The sequence below is a fragment of the Hipposideros armiger genome, unplaced genomic scaffold (genome assembly GCF_001890085.2).
Source record: "Hipposideros armiger isolate ML-2016 unplaced genomic scaffold, ASM189008v1 scaffold_469, whole genome shotgun sequence".
In the NCBI taxonomy this organism is placed as follows: domain Eukaryota; kingdom Metazoa; phylum Chordata; class Mammalia; order Chiroptera; family Hipposideridae; genus Hipposideros; species Hipposideros armiger.
Window position 1 is genome coordinate 15,269 of NW_017731819.1, and position 24,633 is coordinate 39,901.

General features: G+C 52.6%; 1 protein-coding gene across 1 annotated transcript in view; it reads right to left on the bottom strand.

Annotated features, from left to right (window-relative positions):
- Positions 1-154: 154 nt before the first annotated feature.
- The window catches only part of ACOT11 (acyl-CoA thioesterase 11), a 42,468-nt gene continuing 17,989 nt past the window's right edge, over positions 155-24,633 (bottom strand). Inside the window, exons 2-14 of the mRNA XM_019666437.1 lie at positions 18,500-18,704; positions 17,444-17,513; positions 13,275-13,335; positions 12,162-12,260; positions 11,536-11,671; positions 9,522-9,678; positions 8,365-8,484; positions 6,616-6,760; positions 5,234-5,289; positions 4,333-4,399; positions 3,886-3,969; positions 2,722-2,855; positions 155-281 (exon numbers count right to left, since the gene is read on the bottom strand). Coding sequence (XP_019521982.1) covers positions 164-281; positions 2,722-2,855; positions 3,886-3,969; positions 4,333-4,399; positions 5,234-5,289; positions 6,616-6,760; positions 8,365-8,484; positions 9,522-9,678; positions 11,536-11,671; positions 12,162-12,260; positions 13,275-13,335; positions 17,444-17,513; positions 18,500-18,704 — 1,452 coding nt within the window. The 3' untranslated portion in view covers positions 155-163. The remainder of the gene's footprint in view (positions 282-2,721; positions 2,856-3,885; positions 3,970-4,332; positions 4,400-5,233; positions 5,290-6,615; positions 6,761-8,364; positions 8,485-9,521; positions 9,679-11,535; positions 11,672-12,161; positions 12,261-13,274; positions 13,336-17,443; positions 17,514-18,499; positions 18,705-24,633) is intronic.

Sequence of the window (24,633 nt, forward strand, 5' to 3'; positions counted from 1 at the left end):
CGTTTTACCCACAGGAAAACCACGGCAGTCCAGAAAAGCCAAGTGCTACCTGGGGTCCCACAGCCAATAGGAAGCACAGCGCTGACTCTAAGCTGCTGTCCCCTCTCTGGGAGCCCGCCCACGTCCCACCACAGCAGGCAGGCACCCACCCATTGTCACAAGGCTACCGCCGGGAGGCCAGGATCACAAAGTCCTGGGGCTTGGCATCACCGCCGAGGGCAGGGCTGATGACGTGGTAGATGGCATCGTCCTCGTCCACCTGGTGCACTAGTTCCACGCTCCTGTGGGAAGGCCCAGAACTCAGAGCCCAAGGGCGTCACAGTGGCTCCTTGTGCGACAGCGGCTCTGGCCCAGCCCTCCCTGCCTCAGCCTCCCGAAGCAGATGCTTGAGGGACACTTCAGCCCCTACACTGCTCAGCAGGGACCATAGGAGAGCAGGAAGGCCCAGCCAAAGAGTGCGAGCGCGAGCGCACACATACACACACACACACACACACAGGCACACACAGGCACACACACACACAGGCACACATAGACACGTACACAGGCAAATGCATACACTTGTGCAGACACAGGAACAAAGACCTGCACAGACACACACCTGCGGGCATACCTCCATGCACAGACACATGGATAGACACCCACTGAGCACAAAGACCCATGTGTGTCTGTACATGTCTGTGCAGGTGCACACACCCCACATAGAGGCGTGTGTTCATTCATGGGTTGTGCGGAATATTCAGTGAGCGCCTGCCATATACCAGGCACTATGCTAAGTGCTTCATATGTACTACGAGTTTAACCCTACAAAAGCCCGGCAACAGGTATTCTTATGTAGAGGAAGGGATGAGACTCAGAAATAACCTGCCCACGGCCACAGAGCCAATAGGGCTGGAGTGTGCTCAGCTGTCAGGTGCCAGAGCTGTGCCCCTCAGGCTTGGGGCACACCACACTCACGCGCCTATACATACATAGTCTTACACCAAAACACACACACACACACCAAAGGACATCCACACAGAGGTATGCATGACCATGTCCGGGCCCACTATCTTCTCCCCTGCTCTCCGACTCACCCTCGGAGGCTGCCTCAGGATCAGGGTGGCTGTGCGCAGGGTCGGGGGAAGCGGTCAGGGCTCCCCTTCCCTTTAGGCCCCTCCCCCACAATCCCAACAAGTATCAAGATCTGGTCTGGCCTTCAAGGCCCACATCAGCCCACCTCCTCCAAGACGCCTTCCTACCATATGCCCAACCCCCCACCATCCCAGCATTCACCACCATATCACCCCTCAGGCTTCTTGAACGGCACTGCCAGCAGGCCTGGGGTCACCTAGACCAGAGCTTTTTAAAGCAGCACAGCCCTTTCACAAAGAAACCTGAAGCTGAAAACTGGTGTATAAACAGTTACAAGAGGACCTGCTGAGGTGAGGACAGGTGGGGGTAGGAGGGGAAAGGCCAATTTGTCAAAAATCAAGCGACCTACTCACTGAATTTCCAAATGCACAGGTCTTCCTTATGGATAGACTCAAGAATATGGGATCCTCATAATAAGGCATTGGTGAAATGATCAAAGAACTCCTACCCCCCAAAATAGGGTATTGGCATAACAGAAAATTATTTCAAAGGGATTTGAAAAATTACCGGCTTCACCGTAACATTCTCATATTAAACACTGAAATTTTTGGCTGTTTTCCTAAGAACAAATTTATCTTCCTTGACTAAATGCAAAAAGATAGTCATATGTAGAATCAGTAAATTTGGGGAACAAATGTGTTCACAAGAATAACATTTATATTCAGTCATTCACTACATTCAAAAATAACATATTCGTGTACATATTCATAAAAAGAACTAGCAAACTTGGTAAATTCAGCAAACTGGCAATTAGTTGGTCTGAACCTAGGAGGTAGTCCCACCCACTTCTTCAGCCTTCCTACCCCCACCTTAGTTCCTGAAACTCCTCTGGGAATGTAAAACTCCACGTAATGCAGATTGAAAATCACTGATTTATCCAAGAGTGCAAATCCATGACCCACCCCTCAAGTACCCATTTTAATAGCAGGAAAACTGGGGCCGGCCGAGTGGCTCAGTTGGTTAAGAGCACAAGCTCACCAGTTCGATTCCCACATGAGCCGGTGAGCTGCGCCAAGCTGAACTGCCACTGAGGACGGCTCAGCTGGTGAGAGCACATGCTCCTAACAGCAAGGTTGCTGGTTCAACTCCCGCATGGGATGGTGGGCTACGCCACTCACAACTAAGATTGAACACGGCACCTTGAGCTGAGCGGCCGCGAGCTGCCGACGGGTGGCCATATGGTGACTGGACTTGGAGCTGAGCTAGCTGTGCCCTCCACAACTAAGACTGAAGAACAACAACAACTTGACTGTTCCCCTCCCCCCCCCCAAAAAAAGAGCAGAAAAACTAAGGCCCATGAAAGGAAATGACTTGTCCAAGGTCACACAGCTAGTTGGACCAGAAACAGGACAAGATCATCAACTCCGATTCCAGGCTCAGTTCCTTCCCTGAAGGCTCAGAATACCCTTGACCCTGACCCCCACCTAACATAACTACAGTCCCCCACCCCACTTCCAGCTAAAGGACAGCAGGGGCTAAGCATAATGTGGGATGACTCAGCAGGACACCTGAGGGCCCACCCTCCCTCTCAGGCCTGAGAAGGGCCCCTACTCCACCTGTGCCTCACCCTCACACACAGGCCCTCACCGGTAATGCTTGTCCCACTCGGGCCTCCGACGCAGGTCTGAGAGTAGCAGGAAGGCCTGGGTTGTGTCCACATGCACCAACATCTCCATGTGGAAGGAGAGGTACTTGTCATCTTCCAGAATGTACAGGCGGACCTGCATAGGACAGAGGGTGGCCTCGTTCCTGCACCCCCTCCCAGACTATGCTGAAAGGTGGGGATGCTGGAGGCCAAGTCTGGAAGCTCAGGGCTGCACTGACTTGCTGTATGACTGTGAACAACAGACTCAACCTCTCTGAGACTCAGTCATTTCCCTATGAAAATGGCCGTTGAGAGAATTTATCATAAGTGGACAAGAAGGTATCTTAAGGGGCCGGCCGAGTGGCTCAGTTGGTTAAGAGCGCAAACTCTGAGCAACAGGGTCACTGGTTTGATTCCCACATGGGCCAGTGAGCTGCACCCAAGCTGAGCTGCCAACAGGTGGCAGGATGGTTCACCTGGTGAGAGCACATGCTCCTAATTACAAGGTTCCTGGTTCGACTCCCGCATGGGATGGTGGGCTGCGCCCCTTCTCCCCGCAACTAATATTGAACTGAGCTGAGCAGCCATGAGCTGCCGATGGGCAGCCGGATAGTGACTGGACTTGGAGCTGAGCTATCTGCACCCTCCAAAACTAAGATTAAAGGACAACAATTTGGCTGTTCCCCCTCCCCAATTCCCCAGTAAAATCTTTAAAAAAAAAAAAAAAGAAGAAGAAGGTATCTTAAGAAGCAGTGACTGAAGCAATAATGGAACGGATCCTCAGGGCCAGGGGCCCACCCAAACCCCTAATGTCACGGGTAGAGAAGTGACTCAGGCGAGAGGGGCAGAGCTTGTCTTCCCTCAGCTCATGCTTGCTCACTGGCCCCGCATCCCTGCAGAGAGACAGGGAGGAAGCAGCTGGACAGAGAGCAGCAAGAATGAGAGATGGGGGCAGGAAGGTAGGCAGGGAGGAGAGAAGGATTTGGGGGTTCTGTGCTCCAGGCCCTGTGGGGGCAGGTAAGTTTCTATAAAGGGATTGGTTTTCTGATCTCATCCCATCCCTTTTAAGAAACGCCCTCTTGACCTGAGTGGTTTGAGAGTTTCTGCTGCTCGCATTCAGCCACCTCTGGCTGCTCAGAGGAGAAATGGTGGGCGGGATCAGCTACCTGGTTGATCTCTGAGGACAGCACCCAGTTGTCCTTGGCCACAAGCATCTTCAGGGAGGAGACGTTGTTGTAGCTCAGGTACACCTGGACAGGCACACAGAGAAGCCTCACTTTCTCCCCTTCCTCGGGGCTCCGTGCCGAGGCCATGCTGAGGTCAGGGAGAGGAACTTGGATCATGAAGAAGGGTGGGTGCTGGGCTTTGGGGAAAGAGGCCCAGGCCTGGCCCGACTTCCCTAGTCACCCTGGACAAGCTGCTCAGGGGCTCAAACCCCTTCTCCAAACAGGAACATAGGAAAGCTCTTTGCTAACTCTACCAATCTTGAGATATTAGTATCCTGTCCCCTTAGGGCCTACCTCCAAACCCACTATGACAACAGGGGAAGGTTGGGGGGTAAGTGGGGATGGCGGTGGGCCCAAGGACTCTCCCCTCAAAGCAGAGGGCCTTACCTGATTGCTAGGGTCCCAGGGGACAGAGAGAGGCATCTCTGCCTGCTTACAGGACACAATGTACTTCCTGGAAGAGAGGGAAGATGACAACCGTAGTCCCTTGGGAGCCCATCTCTTTGGACAGACTTCACTGCGGGCCTACTGTGTGCCAAGCCCTGTGCTCAGCCCAGCAGGCGGGTGAGACTCCTGTATAGCCAGGGAGACTGGACGGGCACACAGAACACCAGTGAGAACGCACAAACTCAGTCAGAGGTGGGAAGGGACAGGGGGTTAAGGGTATTGGGTGAAGGCTCAGTGCCCCACGCCCTTGCTGAGCTAAAGCAACTTCACCCTTATGCCTCAGTATCCTCATCTGTGAAATGGATCAGTAGTCACACCTGCCTCATAGGGTCATCATGAGGAGAACAGGGCTTGGCATATGGTAAATACTCCATGAAAGCACACTTTCCTTACTAACAATGGATGGTGATGGTGCCCCCTGGCGTGTCTGCAGCTCTTTCAAATTTGTAAAGTGCTTCCTTAGCAGAGTCATTTACACCTGGGTTTGCATCTTGAGCAATCGCTTCTCCTCTCAGGAACTTTCTTCATCTGTCAAATGGGCATCAGACTCAATGGAAGGAACACAGGATTTCAAACTGGCCACATCCAACCAGGTTCAAATTCTCACTCTGCCGATCACTCTTATCTGTGTGCCTGTGGCCACCTAATCCCTCTGTCCTTGGTGTCCTTGCCTGGACAATGGGCCAGTCAGACCACTGTGGAATGAGGCTGCACGGATGCAAAGGGCCCAGCCAATGCCCAGCACGGGGGCAGCACTGAAGGAATGAGAGTCCCTGAGGCCTGTGTGCAGGTTGGCAGCCCTGAGCCCTGTGTGCCCTCCCACCACTCAGCCCCGACTTGCCTGTCCAGGCGGATCTTCTTCCTCGCACTGGCCTCTCGGTACCGCCGCTCGCCGTCCTGGGGGGAGAAGCAGGGACAAACTGTGAAACCAGCTTGTCCCGCCCCCATGACTGACTCCCTCACCCCTACCCAGCCCCCTCCCCCCCCAAGTACCCAAAGAGGCCCTGCCACCCTTAAGTGGAGTTCAGGCCTCACTGGGACAGCCAGAGTCACAGCAGCCCGGACTAGAAAGTGCCAGGTCACTGAGCTCCAACCCCTCTGGGGACACCGCCTGCTCTCACTGGACCTCAGTTTCCTCTCCGTAGAAAGAGGTCCCTAAGAAGCATCCATATTTATTGAGCACTTGCTATGTATCAGGCCCTCTTCTAAAGTACTTTCCATGCAAAATTTCATCTAGACCTTACAGCAACCCTATGAGGTTGGAACTAGCACAATCCCCATTTTACAGAGAGGAAACTGAGGCATCAAAAGGTTAAGTGACTTGCCCAAGGTCACAAGGGTAGGAGTAGAGCCAGGATCAGACCTGTGATGGCCTACCTCGGAGCCCGTCCTCTTAACCACTATTTCTTATGTCTCCTCACTAATGAGCATTAAATAGCAAAGGTCTGAAAGGACCTTGGGGACTGTACACTATGCCACCCGTCTGCCAGGTTCCCCACTCCTCCACTTATCACTCACTCTTGACCGCCCAGCATCCAGCTACAGCGCAAGGAGTTTTCACAGCCCATGCTCGGCCTTGTGAGGTGGACAGGCAGGACAGGGACCTTCCCAGAGAGAGGGAAAGGCCTCCCCAAGGTCACTCCCTGGCCCCCCGGAGGCAAGCCAGGGCCTGGCCCACAGAAAAGTATTTTTTAAGGGCTAACCTTTGAACCCAGGCCCCTCACTCTCTGCCCTGTATTCCTTGTTCTCCTGTCACTATCATGATAACATCACCACTTTCTGAGTGCCTGCAGGCCTTAGCCAGGCCCAGGGTCAGTATCCCAGACATCCCACAGCCCTGTAAGGCCAGGACTGCAGATATGCCCGCTTTACAGATGGGGGCTGAAAGCCCACAGAAGGTACCAGCTAGAACATGACAGAGGCGGTTCCATTCCACATCTGAGCCAAAGCCAGTGTTCTTCCAACTCTACAGGCCCATGAATGCCTGTTAACAACTAACTATGAGCCAGGCCCACACAGAGTCTGAATTCTTTCAGGCAGAACAAGGTGCCCACCTGGCACAAGGGGCATCTCTGAGGATCACACCAGGACACTTAGCACTGGCTATGTCCCAGCAGAAGGGCAGAGCTGAGCCTGCTGCTCCCAGGGCCTGTCATGGGCTATCCCCAAGCTGGCAGAGAGGGAGGGGAGCTGGTGGCGGGGCATGGTCCTGCCCTGACTCACCCCAGGCTGGGGCCGAATCCAAGGCAGCATCTGGGGCTGGTCATTTGCATCCAGGACCACGAAGGTCATGAAGGCGCTGTTGATGTGCCGGCGCTGGGTCTCGGCCTCCTGGCGGTAAGCCTCGACGCACACACCCACCTCCATGCTGAGGGAAGGAGGGCTGCTCTCATGCTGAACAGGCCTTCCCAAGGCCATGCCCCCTCCCCAACACACGGGCACACACACACATGTACATGCACACACACATGCACTCCTACAGTTCTTCCAGCAGCAGATCAGAGTCCACTGGTAGGCAACCCAGAACTGTACCCTTTCATCAGTGTTTACAGAGCACCTATGCATGCCTGTCCCTGTGCCACTCGCTGGGGACCCAGAAATGAATAAGCCTGACAGGCCCGTGCCCTCAACGGGTAACAGCCAGGGGATGGGCCAACAAACATACATATAAGACACGTAATGAGGGGCCGGCTGAGTGGCTCAGTTGGTTAAGAGCTCGCTCAAGAGTTTGAGCTCTGAGCAACAGTGGTTCGAGTCAGCCCGAGCTGAGCAGCCGTGAGCTGCCAACAGGTGGCGGGATGGCTCAGCTAAAAATAAAAAATAAAAAAAATTAAAAATAAAAATAAATAAATAAATAAAAAGACACGTAATGATAATGTTATGAAAATGAAAATATGTCATGGAAGGACATAAGCGAGGAGGTGGAGGTACAAAGCCATATTAGAAAAAGTGTTCACTCCACGCACATTCACCAGCGCCCTAACAGGCATGATCCTGACAGGTGAGTGGATGCTGTTTCTGTATATCTGACTGTCTTCACTAATTATAAAATAGCAGCCACCACCATCCACCTCATTTAGGAATGTTTGTGATCCCAGAATGTGGACATGATACAGATGGAGACACCAAGACCTAGCAGAGGGCAAGGTCACACAACAGTACGGAAGAGAATCTGAGCCAGAAATCAGGATTCACAGCAACTAGGTCAGGGCTTTTACCCTGCAGGGCAGCACAATGTGTGCTGGTCAGACTGCAAATAATAATAACTAATAATAATAATAATAATAATAGCAGCAATGGTTGACCTTCGCTGAACATTTTCTCTGGTGTTCTACTAGTAATACTTCATTGAATCCTTACAACTATAAGATAGTTGTGACGAGCCCCCATTTTACAGGTGAAAGAACTGAGGCTCAGAGGGGTTAAGTAACTTGCCCAAAGTCACACAGCTGGTAAGAGGTGAGCCAAACTTGCACCCAGGCAGCCTGCCTCCAGATCCTTTGCTTTTTACAACTACACCATGATCTCTGAAATTGCCAAAAAAAGGTAGATATTTGAAGTAAGCTTTCCTGGGAGTAAGTATCAGAATTCATGCCAAAGGTAAGAGCTTGGGGAACTAAGTGTTGTTTTAGCAAAAAGGTGGGAAAAGGTTTGATAATGACTGGCAAGAGGTGGCCCTATGATCTGAGTCTCCATTGTGTGTGTAGCCAGCCCACGGCAGGAGCCCGGAGAGAGACACACACTAAACACACGGTCCGATCCACGACAGCAGGAGGCACAACACTGGGAAGCCCAGAGGAGGGCACCATCAGAGCTGAATCTTGGTGATGGTGAAGGGATCTAGCAGCAGGGCAGGGTTTAGACCTCATCAGCAGGGCAAAGGGTTCCAGCCAGGTGTGCAGCTGGGTCCCTTCTCTAGTCAGAAAGAGCCCTCAGCCCAGGAGGACCCCGGTCCCGCCCATCCCACCTCACCTGTTCTTGAAGGTGTTGTTCACGATGGCCTTGAGCACCAGGCGGTCCCCAACCTGGGATGGGCCCCGGAAGTGAAACATCTCAATGGCCTTCAGTGTAGGGTGGGTACGACACAGCCGGCTGGAGGAGGCCAGGGGTTGAGAGGCCAGGAGAAGTGTCCCAAATGCTTCAGCCACTGGCTTGAGCCAGCCTCCTCTCCCCACCCCCATCCCCAGACCCAGCCAAAACCACATGCACCACCCTCTGGCCCACCCACTCCTAACCAACCCAGTGAAGCCCTGCCCAGAAGAACAAAACAAAAGTTCCATTTCACAGCTTAGAATACTGAGGTCTATGTGCATGGATTGAGTTTAAGTTGACAGGAAAAAGTCTAGGGCAGGGCTTCGGGTAAGTCCCGCCCCCATTTTCCTTCCAACCTTTATACCTTAGCACCTGCTGTTCCTACTGCCTGGAAGCCCTCCCCTTACCCAAAGCTACCCAAAGGCCCAGCTGAAGTGTCCTTCCTCTACCCAGGAAGCCTTCCCTGGCTACAGGGCCTCTGATCTTCCTCTGAGATCTTATTGCCCTCAGCCTGGGCATCACTTATGTGGCATTATGTTCCACCCATTAAACACAGAAGAGGAGCCGCTGGAGCTGGGCTCTAAAAGGTGAGGAAGAATTTGCCTAAGAAGGGTGTGGGTTGGGAAGAGCACTCTTGGCAGAGGGAACAAGTAGAAAGTCACGGAGGTATGAGAGTGTCAGTTAGTGAGCATCAGTTATCATAACTATAAAAAATGCCCAGATAGTCAGGGTAGAATGAGCCCAGGACAGGCACAGAGGTTGTAGAAGAAGGAAGGAATTAGTTTCCCCTCTAGGGAGAAGGGAACAGTCAGAGGGGCTTTGTGGAGGATGGGAAGGGGAAGGGCAAATGGCTTGATTTTCAGAGAACTGAAAAAAAGAAAGGATCTTTTTAAGTCGAGGAAGGAATGGCCAGCTCAGAGGAAATCACTGCTCTCTGGTTCTCTGGATCTGAATGTCCCAGGTTACTCTAACAGAACGGCCAAGCTTCTGAGGCCTTGCATGCCAACCCCAAACCTAGGTTTCTCCCCCAGAGGGAGGTGGTCAAGGGAAGGAGGGGAGAATGGAGGGGCGGCAGAGGCAGCACCCTCACCCCTCACCTGGCAGCAATGGTGGCCACGTTCTCCATCCAGGCCATGATCTGGCCCCCGAAGGTATTGCCCTGGTGATTGGCATGGGGGGGCAGGACCAGCTCCACGCTCTCCACGCGGGTCTTCTCAGCCGGCACCATGTAGTTGCAGTCTCTGCTCTCCAGATCTGACCAGGGAGGGGCAGAGGGAGGGAGAGGGTAGGTGAGAAGTTTCCCAAGGGCAGACCCTCCCCATGGGCAGCCTGGGACCCACCAACACCACTCCACCCCACCCAGATTCTTTTATTTACTCAGCACCAAGTGTGCTGGACCTGGATAAGGAATGGGAGGAATGCAGATGAGAGAGATGAGGCTGGCACAGACCAGAGGACAGAACACTAGCATTGAGACAAGACACACCTGGGTCGGAACCCTAACTCCTCCCCATACAGGCTATATGACCTTGGGCAAGTCGAGTAGCCTCTCTGAACTTCAGTTTTTTCCCCTGTAAAGGGCAAATGTCAAACTTAACCCAATAGGACTATGAATATGAAATGTGATCAGGGTTCTAAGGCGCTTGGTGCAAACTCAGGAGGCATGCTCTCAAAAAGGATAGGTCTTCCCTCCCCCTGCCCTGGCATGCCCTTTCCCTCAGAGGCAATGGCATTAGGACATCCTCATAAGAGAGGCAGGACCCTGGGGGGCCAGGGAAACAGATGTTGATATGCCCCCACCCAACCTAAGGAGGTGCCCTGCATCTCTCATCTCCCAGGGAGACAGATCTTGTCAGGGAGGGCACATCAAAGAGGGGACATTTTGCTTGGCTTGCAGGCTGCTCAGAAATGCCGTAAGCAGGGAGGAGGGGAGGTTAAAGGCCTGACCCAAGGTCTGGAGGCAGGACAGCAGGGCAGTCACAAGGAGCAGCCAGGCCTTGGCTTAGCTGGAGCTGAGGGCAAGTAAGGGACAGCACCAGATGAGACTGAGCGGTCAGCCAAGTGCCTGGATGCCAGGCTAGGGCATTTGGACTGACCTTTGGGCAGAAGGGCGGTCAGGACAGGAGGTTTCTGGATGGCTCCAGAAACCTCAATGAAGGTAGAAAGAGCTGTGCCCAGCCACAGCCCCCAGGCCCAGCAAAAATAGGGCATGCCCACAGTTTTCACTGGGGTTAGCTGGTTCCATCTGCTCCCTTCCCACTCTGGGCAGCCGAACTACCTTTGACCTGTCCGAAAATTGCCTCCTTTAGGTTTTAAGGAAGACTCCGCATCTTAACGTTCCGGGGATCAGTGAGCAAATCTGAGGTAACCCCTCTGGGCCTTTGCCTAACCTGTGTCCTCTGTCAGGAATACCTTTCTGCATCTCTCCACCTGTCAAAATCCTACCAGTCCACAGTAGATCTGAGTGTGTTGTTATAGAACAATATCCAAGATGCACTTTTAAGAAGAAAGAAGCAAGACACAGAACAGTATTGTACTGTATGTTCCCTTCTGGGTAAAAAGGGGAGGCACTAAATAATATATAGTGTGCTTAAATATGCAGGGAATATTTCTAGAAAGATGTCCAAAACAGGAACAATAGGTGCCGGGGGGGGGGAGTGGCTGGGTTTGGGGTAGGAGTCTTGCTTTTTATTCTATCTATATCTCTATGCCTACACCAACACCTACACCTATGTCTATCTGTCTGTCTGTCTGTCTGTCTGTCTACCTACCTCCCTATATGCTTTTTAAAAATCCTAGAATCTTCACGGCCAAACTCAATACTACCTTCCCAAATACCTTGAATCCTAGAGACCCAAATGAATTTTGTGTATGTCAAAGCATTTTCCATATGTCTTAATTCCATCCTCATGGCTACTGGGAGCTGGGCGAGAGGCCCAAACACTCTCCTTTCCCTGAAGGAGACCTTGAGGGAAGAGAGCCAGCCAGGCCTGAGGCCACCAGTGGATGGACGTCCCAAGGAAACTCCCTTCTTCCCTCTGTCCATTGGGGGCCCAGGGCAGAGGGGGGCATGCATGAGGCCAGGCCCCCTCCCCATCCCCAGCCGCTCACCATCCTGAATGGCACAATTGGCCAGGAGGTCCTTGATGGTGTCTGCATAGACCAGCCGCAAGCGCCGGCGCTCAGCCGCCACACTGTGCTCCGTCTTCTCCTCCTCTGTCCTCGGCGTGGTCTGCTTCAGCTTCACCTGTGGGCAGGGGTGGGATGGGGGATGTTCAGGAAAAGTTCCCTAAAACAGCACCAGGGCCCGTACCACCAGCCACCATCTCACGCCTGGGGTTGCTGGATGGTTACAAGTCTTTGTCCCCCTTTTTCCCCATCTTCCTGTCTCCATGTTGACTGATACATCATGTTCATCCTCCAAATGTCCCCAGTCCCCCTTCTTAAGCAAATGCCCAGAGGACAGGGAGAGGGGTCACAGCAGTCCCTGAAAGGGAATGGTGAGGCCTGAAGAATCCTCATGTGAGACGCACAGGGAGAAGTGGGGAAAACGAGAGAAGGAGGCGCCTGGGGTCAGATCACAGTGGGAGTGGGCCTCTCTGGGGGCTGTGGATTCCCTGCCTGGCCCCTACCTTCGCCCCTCTGCCAACCCCTAGCTTTACTTCCCTGGTTCAAGCCTGCCATGACAGGAACCTAGGTGGCCCAGTAGCATCTAGCAGCCAGGTGTAGCTACCTACCTTGGAGAGCTCCCGGTGGGCCACAAAGGTGGCCAAGGCCTTGCACACGCTCCACTGCTTCTCAGAGCACAGGTCCTCGGAGACCACCTGGATGCCCACCTGGAGAGGAAGAGTAGGTGGACAGAGGAGGGAAGAAATAGATCTCACCAACCTGAGGCCCCACAGCCCAATGAGACAGCAAGTCCCACCCCAGCCTCGGCCTCTGCTATTTCTGTATCACTCACCAAATCTAGGAGGCTAGAGACTTAGAGTAGGTTCTAATTCTGCCTTTGGCTCCCTGGGAAATTTTGGGAAGTCACTTCCCTTCCCTGGGCACCAGTTTCCTCATCTGTAAAGTGGGGATGGTCATATCCACCCTCACGGGGCTATTGAGAGGATTAAAATGAGACCATATCTAGGAAAGGGCTTAAAGTAAGCAAAAGTGTTGGCTAAATTGAAAAGACAGATGTGTGGGGAGTGCCTGAGGGGTACCTGGGCATTTATGGGGTGCCCAGAGGCACAGTCAGGGCTCTGCTCTCCCAGTCTCAGTGGTCCCTCAGTAACCACTGGCCCGTCTGGGTGAAGTGGTCTGGGTCTGATGTCCACGGGTGGGAAACAGAGCCCTGTGCATCACCAAAGAGTCCTTCAACAACCCTGCAGCACAGGAATCATGCTCCCACTTTACAGACGGGGAGACAGAGACTGTTGGAAGTAAGCTAAAGGACCAAAGCCCAGTATTCTCCCTGCTCCAGCCCTGCTGCCTCCAGGGTCAGGCACAATGGCTGGCTTCCCTGCATTTTCGCAACCATGTGACTGTTGCAGAGAGGGTTTGAGGCTAGGCGTGAAGACCCAGGAGGCTGCAAGTCAAGTCCCACATTGGGATCCATGTGGCTTGGTGACCTGGGGCAAGTCCCTTCCCCTCCCTGGGTCTCAGTTTTCCCCTCTGTGTTATAGGGTATTGGACAGGAAGATATCCTTAGGATCCTTCCAGTCCTGCCAGCTAGTTCAGAACTCTGCTGCCTCAACCAGGGCTCTGCAAGTGTGAGTGTGCCTGGGCTGGGGACTGAGAATGGAGAGGAGATAGAAAACCCATTCAGCACCCACTCACACCCAGGCAGTGCCTGCCCCACACACCTCCATGCTGGAGTTGAAAGCCCGGTTCACCTTGGCCTTGATATTCACCACTTGTCCAACACTGGGAGAGAAAAGCAGGAGGTGAGCCTTCCAGAGGGTACCGAGGGAGGAAGCAGGGACCCCAGATACTTGTGGAGCCTCTGCTGAGGGGAACTGGCAGGAGAACGCATGGCTTACAGAGCAGAATCACATCTGCAACGTCACCTGAGTACTCAAAGCAACCCAGCAAGATAGTGTTAGCACCCCTTTTACAGTAGGGGCAGCTGAGGCTGAGAGAAGTGGCGTGATTTCATTTATCTGCTCCCATTCCCCTGTTCCCCCTTGTCCAGTGAACACTCGAGTTTGTTTTTGCCCTCGATTCAATGGTCCCCTCCTCATGGAAGCCCTCCCCACCCTCCTGTAGCCCCATAAGTTTCACTCTCCTAACACTTTTTCCGGCAGATTGGCCTCTGTCTCCCTTACAATCCTTAAGCTCCACTTAAGACCACCACTGACTCTTCAAGGCCTAGCACAGGGCACAGGACACAGGACATAGGGCACGTCCTCCATAAATAGTGGCCTGCCGAATTAATACATTCCACAATTATTGAATGCCTAGGAAGGGCAAGGGGCTATTAGCAGAGGCTGGGAAGGAAAATGAAAACACTTAAAGGAAGCCTACTATGTGTCAGGCACTGTGCACTACCTCATGTGAGCCTCCAAATAAGCTTGGCAGGTAGGTTTAGGGGGAACCTGAGCATCAGAGAGGGTAAGCCATTTGCCCAAGGTCACCCAGCTAAAAAGTGGCAGAGCCAGGATTCTAGACTGATTCTGTTGACTGCACTGGCCCTGCTCTTTCTAGCTGCAGCCTGTCCCGCTGGAATAATTCCCACATCTACAGAAACAGCCAGAATCCCTGGAGGAGCCACCTAGCCTGCCCTATGCTGACTTGTTCATTTCTGTTCATCTTTTTTTAGCTGTTCTAACAGTCATGTAGAGGACTGTCATTTTTAGGATATTACTTTCAAATGGTTTAGCAAAAAAGAGAGAGAGAGAGAGGTTTATGTATTTATTTATCCATATATACATCAAGCAAATTGAACAAAATGTTAATTACTGAATCTCAGTGATGGTAATCATTGTATATTTAACTTTTCTAGAATTTTGCAAGTTTTCATTATAAAAAAAATAGAATGAAAGCATCCATGATCCTCAAAATAAAAGTTTATTTTCTATAGTGCTATTAAAAAAAGAAAGAAATTTGTGACTCTCTTCCTCTGACCCCCTCATCAACCCTCCTCCTCTCTGGCTTCCCCTAAAGCCAAGCAGACACCCCTCTGGACTCGATCCCACAGCTCAGGCTGAAACTGGCTCCTTCCCCGCGGTCACTGCCCAGCCTCCTTGGGGAGCCCCTCACGCCCCTAGCTCCCCAGCACCCCTCCAGGTGTTCACATCACAGAGGCTGCTCCCATAAACAAATATGACCCCTGTTCAAGCTCTTCCCCAGGGGACTGTTCAAACTCTCAGGGGACAGAGGAACATGTCAAATGATGCCACAGTGATGCTAACAGCAAAACCCAGATGACGAAGTACTCTTGAGAGCAAATGGCCATGTTTCCTTAACAAATAAATGTCAAGGAAAAAGGAGGGGGTGACGAGGGAGAGAGGCAGATGGTGGGGGGAGAGTACGGGGCAGGGGGAGGTATAGCATCTATAGATTAAAAACAAAACTTAAGAAACATAGCAACCAATTATAACCTTATTTACATCCTGACTTAAATAACAAAAACTGTGAAGTAAAACAAAATAGAAACATATTCATGAGACAGTGTGGATATTTGATGTTTGTGAGAATTATTGCTAATTTTGTTTAGGTGTGGTAATGGCCCTGAGGTTAAGTTTAAAAACAGTTCTTATCCTTCAGAGATATCTTGAAGTATTTGTAAATTGCAAAAAGCAAACAAACAAACAAAAAAGCCTTCCCACCTTTCCTGGCCGCCAACCATGCTCCAGGCCCCTTCCCAGCTTGTCTTCTGTCCCAGGATCCTCTCCATCTCCTCCTTCCACCCACACCCTCCTCTGCCCAGACTCACCTTCACTCTGCTGGGTTCTGCAGCAGGTCCATCCATCATACATGCAGCATCCCCCTGCCAGCCCTCTCTATCCCTAGCTCCTCTGAGTGCCAAAACCTGTGTTGGCAGCAGAGCCCCAGAGCTGGCCCAGAGCAGCTCTGTTGTTCTTTAAAGTGTCACTACATACTGTGCTGACAGTACTGGAGCCAGCTCAAACACCTCCTCCAGGAAGTCCCCCTTGACTATCTTCTGTGGAACTACACCCACCCCCAGACATAAAAGAAATGTAGTTCATTGGTTAAAAGCAAAGGCTCTGGGGCCAGCCTGCCTGCCTGGTAGTATATCCTGAGTCCTCCACTAGCTATATGACCTTAAGCAAGTTACTTCACTTTCCTGTGCCTCAGTTTCCTCACCTGTAAAATGAGGATATAACTGCCAGGACCTAAATAGTGTTGTTCTGAGGATTAAATAGGCTAATGTATTAAAATGGCATTCAAGTAATACATCAATATTGGTTTAGTAATTGTGACAAAGGTACCATATGAATGTAAGATGCTAATAGAGGATTTGGATGTGGGGTATATGGGAACTCTCAGTACAATCTACAACTTTTTTGTAAATAAAAAACCGAGTCATGGGCCGGCTGAGTGGCGCGATGGTTAAGAACTGGCTTGGGATGCCAGAGGGCCCCGGTTCGGATCCCACATATGAGGGCCAGTGACACTGCCCTCCACAGCTAAGATGCTGAACAACAGCTCAACTTGGAGCTGGGCTGCCGTGAATCGCTGGCGACGGTGTAGGCTGCAGCCCCTGTGGCAGTGGGTTGCCATGGGCTACCGTGTGTAGCCAGCAGCCAGCGTGAGCGGCCAGCAGCCGCAGTGAGCGGCCGTCCAGAAGCCGGCGACTGATCTGCCTCTCCTGGGAAGAGCGCAATGATGGTGCCAACTTGGGCCAGTGAAGCAAGGTCCTCCACAACTAGACTGAAGAACAAAACGACAACAACTTGTCTGTTCCCCTTCCCCCAATTCCCCAGCACTGTTCCCATCCCCCCAATTCCCCAATAAAAATCTTTTTTAAAAAACCGAGTCATTATAAAAAGATATTAGGAAAAGTATTACTATGCACCCATACGAGTATATCAGAGGTCATTATTAGCATGGAACTTACGCCTATGAATTGAAATTATGTTTCTACATCTGCCTTCCTGCAGAATGGGCGCTGCTGGGGCTCAGGGACTATGCTGAAGCTGACTCGGTGGACCACAGACCCAGCATGGGCCCTGGTCTGGGAAAGGTACAAGTAGTGACGAAGGACTGAATACATCAATGCAGGACTGGCCAAACGTCTTCCTTAACCTCAGCACTCTGGGCACCCAGAAAGTCCTGAATAAGCCCTTGCACTTGATGTCCTAGGCACTGATGGCAGGTTTAGGAGCAGGCCCAGGGAAAAGAGCACTCTATGCAGCCCCTACAGTGCTGGACTGAGGGCTTAGCGTGCTCCTAGGGTCCCAGCAAAGCTCTGTGAAGACAAAACTCAACACGGTGTAATCAAGAGCTTTCTAACCAGTACAGACATTAAAAAAAAAAAAAAATTCTATAAGGTAGTGAGCTCCTCATCCCTGAAGGTATGTGAGCAGAGATTAAATGACCCAAGCTTCTGGCTCAGGCTTTGCCAAGGCATCTTATCTAGGGATCTCCCTACAGTCTAGTGACCAGTGACCCACAGAGAATGTCCTAGCTCAAAAAGGCATTCACTGATTGAGTCTAATCCGTTCCATTTTGCAGATAAGAAAACTGAGGCCCAGAGGAAGAGACTGACTTTCCCAAAGTCACTCAGTACCCCATGATGCTGCCTCAGCAACATCTACCACCAAACCTGAAGCAACTTCCTTGGCCCCACCCTGGCCAAGGGAACCCATCCCACCGCACCCAGCAGCAGGCCAGCTCCCAGCCCACCGCTGTTCCAGAGACCCTGCAGCGGGGTCGCTGCTCCCCAGAGGTTTCTGCTCCATCTGCAAAGGCCCTTAGTCACGTCAGGTTCCAGGCAGGAGACAGGATCGGGGACCTGGGCTCGTGGTGGGGAGCCCAAAAGGACAGAGAGGCAGGAGGGGCCACTTACCTAATAGTGTGCTCAAAATAGATATCGTCCATGGAGGCCGTGACGCAGGGGCAGCCAGCATGCCTCTCCGCTGGCAACGAGAGAAGAAAGCCATGCGTTAGCAGCCTCCCATGTCAGAGGCCATGTCACACAGGCCTCTGATCAGACGTCAGAGACCCTGACCTAAGGCCGTGCCTTCTCACCCACACCCGCCCCCCTCTTCACTTTTCTTCTCCATGGCTACTACGGTTACTGCTATATCTCTGAGTTTCGTCCATCTAGTGTCTGTCCCTTCTATTCAACAGCAAGTTACTTGAGGACAAGGATTTTTGCCTGCCTTGTTCACTCTATGTCCCAGTCCCCGGACAGTGCCTGGCACACAGTAGACACTCAATAAATAACTTTGAATGGCTGAATGATCACGCCATGCTGTTCTACTTCCTGACCTTCTAGAAGTGCCTGCACCTCTGCCCACCTTCACCCACCTTTGTTTGCTTGCCTGAGTCATTCTTACCCTCAGGACTCTGCTCCCCTGCCTTAGTCCCTCTAGAATTCCTTCTCTGCCACCAGGGCTGGGTCAGTGTCTCTGGTCTGTTCTCCACGGCCCCAATTTCACCTCTCTTTCCCTGTCCCCATACAACAGTGGCAGGGGGTGGGGCAGCGGGGTCACCTCTCTGCCCCTGCCCCAAGCCTATGAGCTCCCTGTGAGATGGAGAATACTGGGACACCAAAAGGAATGAAAAAAGTTCAGTTCAGCTCCACTCAGCTCAGCTCGGCTCTTTAAGGCAGGCGGCATGATCTTGGCTCGCAGCACTCTCAAGCCAATTTTGGAGCAGCCACATTTAAAGCCACACTGTGTCAGAGCAGGGACCTAAGGGCACTCAGAGCTGGAGGGTTTGAGCCAGAGCTGAGCATCAAGAGGGCATTTCAGGCAGGTGGACCAGCATGAGCAAAGGCTGGGATGAGGGACAAATGTGGCACTCATGGGGACAGTGACCATCTCAGAAAAGCAAGGCCTCTCTTCTGAGTATGTGGGGCCAGTGGGTGGGAGGATGGCTATGCCACGCACAGTCTCACCAGACAGGCAGGCCGTGGTATCAATCCACTTGAGCAGCTGCCCCACGCTCAGCTCCCCACGCTGGTTGGTGTGGCAGGGCAGCACCAGCTGGCTCATCTGCACCTCTGTGGGGTTCCGGTACCCTTCAGTGTCTGCCATGGCGCTGTCCTCTGCACGTGAGGCCGACTTCCGGGACTGGCGGCTCGAGAACACAGAGGCAAAGCCCTGGGGAACAGGTAGGGACAGAGAGGTCAGCTCACTGCAGGGTCCCCTGGGTCTGCCCATCTGTGAGACCTGAAGGCCGGAGGCAGAAGAGAGGGCACCCCAGGGCTCCCTCCCACCAGACCCCAACTCCAAGAGTGGTCACTACCCTCCAGCCCACAGATCAGACCCCAGGAGGCAACCAGGGTGTCACTTACACCCAGCTTCCTTTTAGCCAACAACTCCATGTTATCATGCATGACCTTGGACCCAAAAGAGGGGGATGGGGGAAAGGAATCGTGCAGAGAATTCAGTCCTCCTTGCTTCAGTTTGTGAACCAGCTTTTTAAAGTCTTGCCTCAGCTTGACCTTCATTCTTGAAAGATTCCCCCTCTCTATGCAGGGAGGCCTAGTGAGCCCTCTAACCGTCAAGCCTGGGGATTCGTTTCCAACAGTGTTTCAAGAAGCAGCTCCTATTTCACCCCCCAAGGCCTCCTTCCTCTTCATATGACACCTCTGTTGGGTGCTCATTTGTCTTTAGCACTTAGCTCTATTGACTGGGAGGGCTCTGGACCGTCTCTGAGCAGCTGTGTGAACCCGGCCAGGGTTACAGCAGCTGCCAGCTGGAGAACAAGCTGAGAAAATCCTCAAACTCATGAATTAGAGGTAGAGTTTCTGCCCAGGGCCCAGCTTCTCTCAGTCCCCAGGCAGAAGAAGTGGCGAGTGCCTGTCAGTCCCTTAGATGGGGTGGGACGGGGAGGAGGGAGCCAACCTGCCATCCCATCTCTCGGGCCCACTCTCCCTGATTAGACCGTGAACAAAGCTGGGTACTTCTGCACGTGTGAGAAAAACGACAGGAGGGGCAAGCCCATGAGTTCCAAGTCTCGTGGCCATTGCCAATTGTGGTGATGATAACAGTGGCCACCAACATTTATATAGGACTTATTAAGTATCAAATACTCTTCTAAGCACTTTACGCGTACTAATTCAATCTTATCCACACAACAAACCCCCGAGGTAGGTTCATTATTATCCCACCTTACAGTTGAGAAAACTGAGGTCCAAATAAGTGGCAAAGCTCAGCTGTGACCCCAGAGGTCTGGCTGAAGTCTGTGGTCCTACCACACTGCACTACCTATAGGGCCTCCTCCGGATGAGATGAGAAGAAAGCCAGGGCCCTGGGCCTGAATTCAGCAGCCAAGAGTGCCACGACCCTATGCTACCCTGCCACTGCTGTAGGTGGGGCAGTGACAGTTCAGGGCAGTGACAGCCCTTGTATTGGGCGTCTGTACTGCTTGGATAATTCCCCCTATGAGGCTCCCATAGCTAATTCGATAAATTTAAAACACACCAAGATGACTTGCTCAAGATCACTCACTCCTAAGTGGTAGAACTAGGATTTGAACGAGGCCTCTCTGACCCAAAGCAGTGTGTGGGTCCCCAGAAAGGCAGCTCATTCCCAAGAAGCCCTAGGTACCAGGGACAGTGCTGGGCACCAAGGGGAGAGAAAGGAGGACAGCTGTCCCAGGAGTTTTCAGCTTGGGTGGAGGCCTGTGAGCTGCCAGACTGCCAAGCTTGCAGGCTCTTGCAGGCATCTCACAGGCTGCTGTGGTCCAGGCAGCAGGACTGTCACCATGGTAACTACTGCCAAGGCATTTTCAGCCTGGTACGCACAGGGGGCCTGCATGGATATGGATGTGGGGAAACTGCCTTTTGTTTTGTTTTGTTTTTATTTGGGTGGCTGCCTTTCTGAGTGTGGGATATGGTAGAGGGAGGAGGTAGGCCGACTCCATTCACCCACACTTTCCCAAACCCCTCTCTCACCCAGGGGTTCTGCACAGAACATTCCTAGAAGAAGCCCTGAAGAAAGCTAGGGAAATGAGGGAGGTACGATGCAGAGGGTAAGCAGGCAGAAGAAAGGGGGCAGACCGTGTGGGGGTTCTGGGCAGTTCTGGGCATGCACACACAATGTCCCTGCTTCACAGGCATATTTTCACATCCACGGACTCACTGGATCCTCAGAGGAAGGCAGAGGGTAAGGACTGTTGACCCCATTTTACAGATGAGGAAATTGAAGATGGAAAAAGCTCTAGACCAGCCATCAGGACACCTGAATTCCAATCCTCTCTGCTTATCACCTGGTCAATCCCCACTCCCACCAACCTCCTATTTCCTGTTTATGAAAAGGAGTCCCTATCTTCCAAATGGACTCAACATACGTAGAGGCAGGATCTTTGCCTTATTCATTCACCCATTCATCCATCATTCACCCATTCATCCATCATTCACAGAGCACCTCCTCTGTATTGGCCCTGGGCCAAACACGGAGAATGCAAAAATAAAGCGGGCCAATCCCTTTGAGAAGCTCCTACTCTAGTGCTCATGCCTAGAAGGGCCTGGCACACAGTAGGAACCTCATCAAAGGTTTGTGGAGGGATGAACAGAGACAGACTTGAGTTCAAATCCAGCACTGTCCCTCAAGTGCTATATAATCCTGAGCAAGTCCCTTTTCCTCCCAAGACTCATCTATGACTCACAAGGTGGGCAGACATGCCAGCCCAGGTTCCAGGATTCTGGGGTCTAACTCTGCAGGGCTCTGGCACTCCCAGCTGAGATTTCCAATGAGGACGCTAAGGAGCCTTGTCACCCTGTCAGGCAGGAAATACTGAGCTCTTCCAAGCAGGGCTGAGATCCCACCCTCCCCTCCACTCCCTGCAAGCTAAGGGACAAGCCTCACTGTGGTTGTCCCCCGACTCTCCTCAAAGAGAGGAGTATATAGCCCCTGGGTTGGAGCACCAGCGGAGGGGACAGAGCAGCAGCGGTGGCCCGGAACACAGCCTCTCAGACTCCAACTTCTTCCTTGGCTCCAAGGCAGTCTGCCCGTGTCAGGCCAGGCCAGGCCTCCTTCTCTTCCCAAGGTGGGCAGGCAGCCAGCCTGGGAGGCAGGGGCGTGTGCAGCCCAGGCAGGATTTGGCCAATGGGGCCCCAGAGCCAGGCTGCTCCTCCCGGGGCCAGTCACGGGAGAGTGAAGACCCTGGATGGAGTCAGGTTCTGGGGTGGCAGCCAGACAGACTGAGCCAAGGCAGCTGACAGGAAGGCCAGAGCCTACTATGAAGGTGGGGAGGGCATCCGAGGATCAGAGACGTGCCCTCTCAGATGGCAGCCATGCCAGTGTCTGGCCCCCGGCCACAGCAGCCCTGGCCAGATTTGATAATCCCAGACTAGGCCTCAGCTGGCTACACCATGGGCTCTGTGTCCCTCCTTCGGGGCCAGCCATGTCACAGACCTGCTGGTCAGAGCAGGGGAGGCCACTTCCCCCAATTCCTTCACAGCTGAGGCACATGGAGGGAGAGGCTGGTCCAGGGTCACCCAGCACGAAAGCCAGGATGAGCCCTCCTGGGCCTGGGCTCCTTCTAGGCGATTTGCCCACAGCCCCACGCTAACAGGCTCCACCTGGATTTCCTCCCTCCCCAAGGAGCCGAGTCCCAGGGATCCAACCTCCTGAAGCTCTCCGTCTACCCCACCACCCTGATGCACTCAGGCCCCTGCACTGCAACACGCTGGGTGATTTCCACAGCCTGTCCACAGCCCTCCAGTCTCTCCACCTCCTTCCGGCCTCCATGCAACACCAGAGGGCTCTCTCCAAAAAGCAAATCCACTGACTCTGCAACCATAACGCTATGTCCTGCCTGGCAGAGAGACTGGGTCTGGTCCTTATAATTCTTCCCACCATGGGTGTTTGTTCTGTCCCTTTCAACAACATAAGCCTGTCTAAAGAGCAAGCCTGACAGACGCCTCCCCTGCTCAAGACTCCTCGATGGCCCCCTACTGCTCTCAAGATCAAGGCCCTACTCTGTAGCCCCTGCCACGACCCCCAGCAGCTGCTCCGCCAGGGTGGCCAGGGTGACCACATGTGGCTCCTCACTCAGAGCGCTCCTCTCATCCACCTTCGTTCCTCTGCCACGTGGCTGCTGCTTCTGCCTAGGATCCTGTCATCTGCTCTATCTGCCAGGTGAGTCCCTCCTCCTCCTTCTGCAAGTTCCTCCATCCCTGTCTCTTCCCCAGGGAGAGTTAGGGCCTCCTGGCCCTTGCAACCTGGTTTGTCTCCATCACAGCACTGACCAAGCTGTGCAATCACTATTTTTCATAGACACCTCTCCCATGTGACAGGCATTCCCACAGGACAGGGACAGATGCAGGCCTGGCACAGAGCAGGTGCCAAATAAACGCCTATGGAAGAGGCAAATGACAGGGGCCACCTTGGAGCTGAGACCTGAAGATGAGGAAGGTCTGAGGTGCAGAGAGGACATGAAGACAGCAGAAAGGGGAAGGGGAAATGGTAATGGCTCCGGTAATAGAAGCGGCTGTGGCAAAGGGAAGCATGAGGTAAGGTACTAGGTACCTATGTGGGTGGAGACAGAGTAGGGGACCAAGCAGTCCCCAGAAACCATGGAAGACTCCTGGAGAGGGGCGTGGCCTACAGTGATCAGTCAGAAAAGGAGCCAAGCCTGCAGAGATAACAGTGCCTACAGGAACCAGCAGGAACGGCAGGCCTACAGCAGAGGCACCCACCGGCCCTGCAGGGAAGCAGCAGTTTTGGGTGACCTCCCAACTAACGCCTTAAATCTATGACAGGCCTTGGAAGTTGGCCTGGCCTAGGTTCAAATCCAATTCCACAACTAATGGTGTGACCTTAGAGCAAGCCACTCACACTCATCTTTTGTGGACCTCAGTTTCCTCATCTGTAAAAATGGGATTATAATACCTGCCTCCAGGGGCCATCCTGAGGATGAAATTAAATGAAAGTAAATGTTTACAGCTCCTAGCACATACCTGCCATATGGCTAACATTTGTTGAGCGCTTACTGTTAGCATTATAAAGCTGAGATTAGACGTCCTACAGAAATATAGCTGGGAAAGACCCAAACATAATTGACACTGGACTTTACGGAGCCTTTTCTCATCCATGAGCTCACCAGAGCCTCATGGTGAAGAAGCAAGACAATTAAGGGGCAAGATTGTTAGCCTGTTTAAGAGGTTCTGCGAGAATTCAAAAAGATATCCATCGGTAGTGGAGCAGGGACTCAAGCCCAGGGTGTGAGACTGCAAAGCCCATCCATGTTCCTCCCACTCCCCCTGCTGCTTCTCGAGGGGGCGGGGGCGGGATTGGAAGGCAGGCCCAAGGGGGCAGGGAAAAGCTCCCCTTGGCCTACATTTGGGGCCTACAGCCAGGCCCCATGAAAGGCCTGGTTGTCTGAGCCAGACCACGCAGATATGTGGGGGAGCTGCCTAAACTAATGCCGTGTCCCCACAAAGGTGGCTCCAGCCTCTTAGAGAGACCAGAATGGCCTGCCTGTGGTTTCCCCACTAGCAAGGCAAGCACATTTGTAAATATCCTAAACTCCCCTTCAGGTCTATGCACTACCTTCCTCCTAAAAAAAGCTCTAAGGCAGCCTGCACACACACACACACACACACACACACACACACACACACACACACACACACACACACACACACACACACACACACACAGGACACACATGCACCAGGAGCCAAAATGCAAACAGAGCTCAGAAACCAAATAAGGGAAGAGTAAGTTAGGAATCCAGTGGCACAGAGGTGCTGCCATAAAGAATTGCATTGGGTTTTGAGAGCCCCAGCAGACAAGGCAAAAAAGGGTAGCAGTGGGTACCAAACTCAGGTAAAAAGAGGGAGCACTCATCCATCAGGCCAGCCTGAGGGCTGAGGGAAGGACACCAGTGGGCTGTTTCATAAGCTTCTGACTGTCGTATAGCATCAGATCACATCTTCATTCTAGAAGATAAATAACAGTCCCCAATACCCTATACAAACATCCTCATTTTACTTCTAGCTGCGGAGTGCATTGGCACTTAACATTTTTCAAGATTTTGGGGTGGAAAAGGTAAAGAACTAAACCAATATTTCTCTTA